The sequence below is a fragment of the Stegostoma tigrinum genome, chromosome 14 (genome assembly GCF_030684315.1).
Source record: "Stegostoma tigrinum isolate sSteTig4 chromosome 14, sSteTig4.hap1, whole genome shotgun sequence".
Classification (NCBI taxonomy): Eukaryota; Metazoa; Chordata; class Chondrichthyes; order Orectolobiformes; family Stegostomatidae; genus Stegostoma; species Stegostoma tigrinum.
In genome coordinates this window covers 16,202,761-16,207,302 of record NC_081367.1, presented here as the reverse complement: position 1 = coordinate 16,207,302, position 4,542 = coordinate 16,202,761, and the positions used below count along the sequence as shown (strand labels likewise).

The window sequence follows — 4,542 nt, the reverse complement described above, 5'->3', positions numbered from 1 at the left end:
TGGGCCCCAGGGTATTAATGACTTTGGATGTGTAGCACAATTTTAAAAGTTGTGATGACAAAAAACTTGGAAGGGATCTGAACAATAGGGAGCACAGTGATAAGGGTTCAAGAGATGCTGATGGGCTTGCTTGTGGAATGGGCAAACATGTGAGACATGAAATTTAATGCAGAGAATTGTGAGGTGATAGGTTTCAGATGGAAGAATATGAAAAGGTAAGATAAAATTTTAGGCCAGGTGAGCTTGGGTCTGCTGCAATTATTAGCTCACAATTATTAGTTAACTGTACAGGTACCAGAGGAGAATTAAGTTTCCACAGCAGAATGTAAAATGCAGGGAAGATCTGACTGCTAAAGCTCAGCTGACCTTCAGATGAAGAGCCAAGTATATTTTCTGAACGGATTGGTCGTACTTTTGCAATGAGTATGGAAGCTTTATCGTTTGTTCCGTGTAGTTCTTAACAGGCAGGTCTGTGGTTTAGATGAGGGGTAGAGATATGTTAATGAGATATATTGATGAGTGAATCTATAGAAAATTAAGCAGTCAAGTGAAGAAAGAAAAATCAACTTTTTATGAGTGTGATGAAATAGAAAACAATTGAGAGCATCGACCAAATAAAGTCGCCAGGGATTTGTAGAAACTATAGGTTGTTCAGCAGTGAACATGAAGATAATACTTTCTGTGAAAAGTTATTTCAAGTGAAGAGAAATGTAAAGGAAACAGCTAAAAATAGGAACTGGGGCTGATGCACAAATCTGATCGCCTTATCAGAGTTTCCACAGGGGCACGGTAAGCCTACCTCCACAGCATCACCTCCTCTCATGGAATTTAGACAGAGGGCTGAACATCTGAGAGAATAAATACAAGCTGCTTTCAAAGATATTTTAGAATTTTCAACCTAGCCCGCCCTGAGGAAACCTGTTTCGAGAAAATGAAGCAAGTTCTTGTGGTGTTGATTTGTCTCAGTATTGTCACCTCGGTTATATTAGCAGGTAAGAGAGCATTACATCTCTATTATCCTGTTCTATTTACTGTCTGATTTTATGAAATCCTGTTACTTAATAAATATAATATAAATTACCTTTGAAGAATATAGTGATTTTTTTTCTCAACAGCTACAGAATGTATCCTGGTCATTTTTCATGTTTTACGAAGTTTTAATGTTATTTTCGTTATTTACTGAGTTTAATAGTATGAGACAGTCACTGGGATGGAATGAAGTTAGAGATATGTGCAGTACAACCTACTGTGATATTACTGAAAGAATAATTTTGTTTTAAGGCAGCAATAGCTGGTGGTTAGAGATGGTTAGCATGGTTACAATACTTCACTGTATGTTACGAAGCATGACGATTATAAAATCAACAAAACCCACAAGAACCACACAACCAGGGTTCTCTATTGGAATATTGCAGAAGGTTCAATGCTGTCTTACAATGGCATGTAGAATTATTACGAAGTGTTGGATTCAGCCTTACATTAATTTTTTAAATTAATTTTTAAAAACTGAATACACTCCAAGGTCAGAAATCACAGAACACCAGGCTACAGTCGAACAGGTTTATTTGAAAACACAAGCTTTTGGTGAGAAGCCCCCTCGTCAGGTGAAAGGGCTATACTCCAAAAGCTTGTGTTTTCAAATAAACCTGTTCGGCTATAACCTAGTGTCCTGTGATTTCTGACCTTATCCATCCCAGTCCAACACCAGCATCATGACTGTGAGTTGAGACTTTGTAGTCAGTGATGAGCAATGTGATAACATTGTTAATCAGAATGAGCCTTGCATCTTTATTATGTAGAATCATGTGATGACATTTAAATATGTATGACGTTTAAAATCTATACAAGTATATTACAGGAACATTCAAAATTGACATTACATAAGATGCTAAGCAAATATGTTTATTCCAATACTCTATGTTACGTTTTATAGCTATAGTTACAGTTAACATTTACAATGATTCATTATATAGCGACCTCACAGATCTAGGGGTTTAAATTATTCTTGAGTTGTTAGTAATATAAGGGCTGAAAGGTCTCAGATAGTGGCCTTTTCGCATTGTGCCTTTTCTGTAGTTTCCCCAAGCCTTGCTACCCTCTCCATATTGTCCCAAGTGCTGCAAGGTATCAGTCTGCAACACTCAGCAGTAGACATTTATGTTGACTGGAAGACCAGTAAGTTTCAGCCTGACCAAACTGCATCTTTCACTGAGTTGATGGTCCTCCAGCTGCTGTTGATGGAAGTGACTCAATTTTAGATTTCAGATAACGCGTGTCAGCATAAACAGTCAGGAGAAACAAAGTCAATCCTGCCTGCTTAAGTTGCTGGAGACTTTTCCTGTTCTTTCTTTAAAGCAGTAAATAACATGCCTTGAATTTTGATTTCCAGGCCCAACTCCAATACGGAAGAACTGCTGCCGGAAATACTCAAAATCAATCCCTGCCTTCAGGAACATTAAGGAATATCGCATTCAGGAAAATAATGGTCGCTGCAGAATTAAGGCTGTGGTGTAAGTATTCAGAACAGGGAGTTGTCTGCTGAATTCTGGCATTCTATCTCATTATTAAGAACATCTGTTGTTCCTAGTGAACACTAGAAGTGAACCTATTCTGTTCTTTTTCAGATTCACAGTAAAACGAAGGCAGGTCTGCTCAAACCCGGATGATAGTTTAGTGAAGGAACTTCTGAAAAAACTTTCCCAAAATGAACAAAAGAGATGAAGATATTGATTCCCTGTGAATGACATGGGCATCAGAATATTTGACGCTGGACGAAAGTTACCATAAAACGCCTTATAAGTTCATCTTTCAACATTTTATATACTTTTCCTTGTCATCAGAAAGTTCATAAAAGCAAGAAACTTTAAATACCCCAGCTAAATTTGTTGAATCAACATCAGTCAAATATAATACCACTTACTGTTGGTGCTGCTTTAACACATCACTGATTTACATCACAGCTTTTATTAATGCTACAAGACGTGGATTGGATAGAGTGTGCCTGTCTCCAAGGACAATGGACAATTTGTAGTTTCTTATTGATTAAGTGTTGAATTTCCCCCATTTCTAGATCTAATATTCTTACTAGGTTGACTGAAGGCAGTGGCCACTGTTGGCACATCAGTCTCTGAGCTAGCAGAAGATGTGTAACCCAGTAAGCAATCAGCATGGGTACACCCAGTAGGTGTGGCCATTCCAGTCCCTGGAAAGCCAGCCAAGTGATCAAATTCTGGTTTTGTAAAAAAAAACTTCCACTTCTCTGAAGCAGGGCAAATCTTACGTTAAAAAAAATAAAATTTTGAAAGTGAAATTAAAACCCTTGTAACGACTGATCCATAGAGAATTATCCTATTTTAGCCAATTGCACATATAAAATGCTAGTTTGTCACAATTATTAATTTGTAGATTTTAACTGTCATATAATGTGGTGAAGCTGAATATGTAACATAGAATTATAGATAAAGAAATCCATTGTTCACAAAACAAAAATCATTTACGACACCATCTTATATTAGACGGTCTTTACTGCCAGGCTTCATTTTTCTTTGATTAAGTTAACATATTTCAGAAAGAGATTGAATTAAAGCAGTGTGCCATTTAGTTGGCTGGATAAAGTAAAGTTGGTCTTCTTTCATGACTATATGTATAATAACTTTGAATCTGCACTGGAATGCACGTGAAAATGTTTCTTTTCAAATTATTCTTCGATACTACTTGTTCAACTTCATTGATAAAGTCAGGGAATGCAGTTAAAAAAATGAACAATATATGGCCTGAAACGTCAGCTTTTGTGCTCCTAAGGTGCTGCTTGGCCTGGCTGTGTTCATCCAGCTTCACACATTGTTATCTTATTATGGTATTATTTATTATGTTTGCAGTTTGCCTCAGTGTGATTTGGAATTCCAATATTGTTCCTTCAATCAATTGTCATTCTGGTCTGTTATTCGCCTTGTATCAAGTTGCCAGTTTACAGACTTCCCAAGTTTTTATGACAATGTGTACACTTAAAAGATATGCATGCACTGCAAAGAAATGTGAGGTTCTATTCCAAGCTTGAATTTTAACACTTGCACCTAATGTCTGCCAATTATTTCAACTACCTTTCTTAGTTGACGCATTGTGTTTAGAATCAATGTGAGAATCAAACTATTCTGTTGAATAGGAACTTAAATTAAAAGTTATTGAGTGGAATGCTTGCTGGCTGAATATGCTCATTTGTTTGGAAGTTCTAATCAAGAAAGAAGAACAGGCATTTACTGAGAAACATCTTATCCCTGATTTGGAATCCACTGGAAATTGAGGGGATCTGGGATACTGGCATTTCTGAAATCCCCTGTAATTTAATTGAACTGGAATATTCCATTCTGATGTCATTTTTCCTTTAGATGCATTACTTGATATTAATACTTTATCAAAGATATTAGCTTGGTTCAAAAAGAGCAAATGGAGGATTTTAGAATGGGGATTAGCAGCAAGACCAGCTGCTTGAAATGCCTGTACCATGTGGGAACTTCAGGAAGCTTCCTGTATCTTCAGGATCAT

The 4,542-nt window shown here is 36.7% G+C and overlaps 1 protein-coding gene across 1 annotated transcript; it reads left to right on the top strand.

Annotated features, from left to right (window-relative positions):
* Window positions 1–575: 575 nt before the first annotated feature.
* Window positions 576–4,079, top strand: LOC125457928 (C-C motif chemokine 16-like). The gene is made up of 3 exons (XM_048542725.2): window positions 576–992; window positions 2,390–2,510; window positions 2,625–4,079. The coding sequence occupies exons 1-3, from the start codon at window positions 932–934 to the stop codon at window positions 2,719–2,721; spliced, it is 279 nt and encodes a 92-aa protein (XP_048398682.1). The 5' UTR covers window positions 576–931; the 3' UTR covers window positions 2,722–4,079.
* Window positions 4,080–4,542: the final 463 nt, after the last annotated feature.

Excerpts from the sequence above, each read along its gene's own strand:
- LOC125457928 (XM_048542725.2), top strand. The coding sequence starts at position 932 with ATGAAGCAAGTTCTTGTGGTGTTGATTTGTCTCAGTATTGTCACCTCG. Across the intron at positions 993-2,389 it reads CACCTCGGTTATATTAGCAG|GCCCAACTCCAATACGGAAG; the intron begins GTAAGAGAGCAT and ends TTTGATTTCCAG. Across the intron at positions 2,511-2,624 it reads TGCAGAATTAAGGCTGTGGT|ATTCACAGTAAAACGAAGGC; the intron begins GTAAGTATTCAG and ends GTTCTTTTTCAG.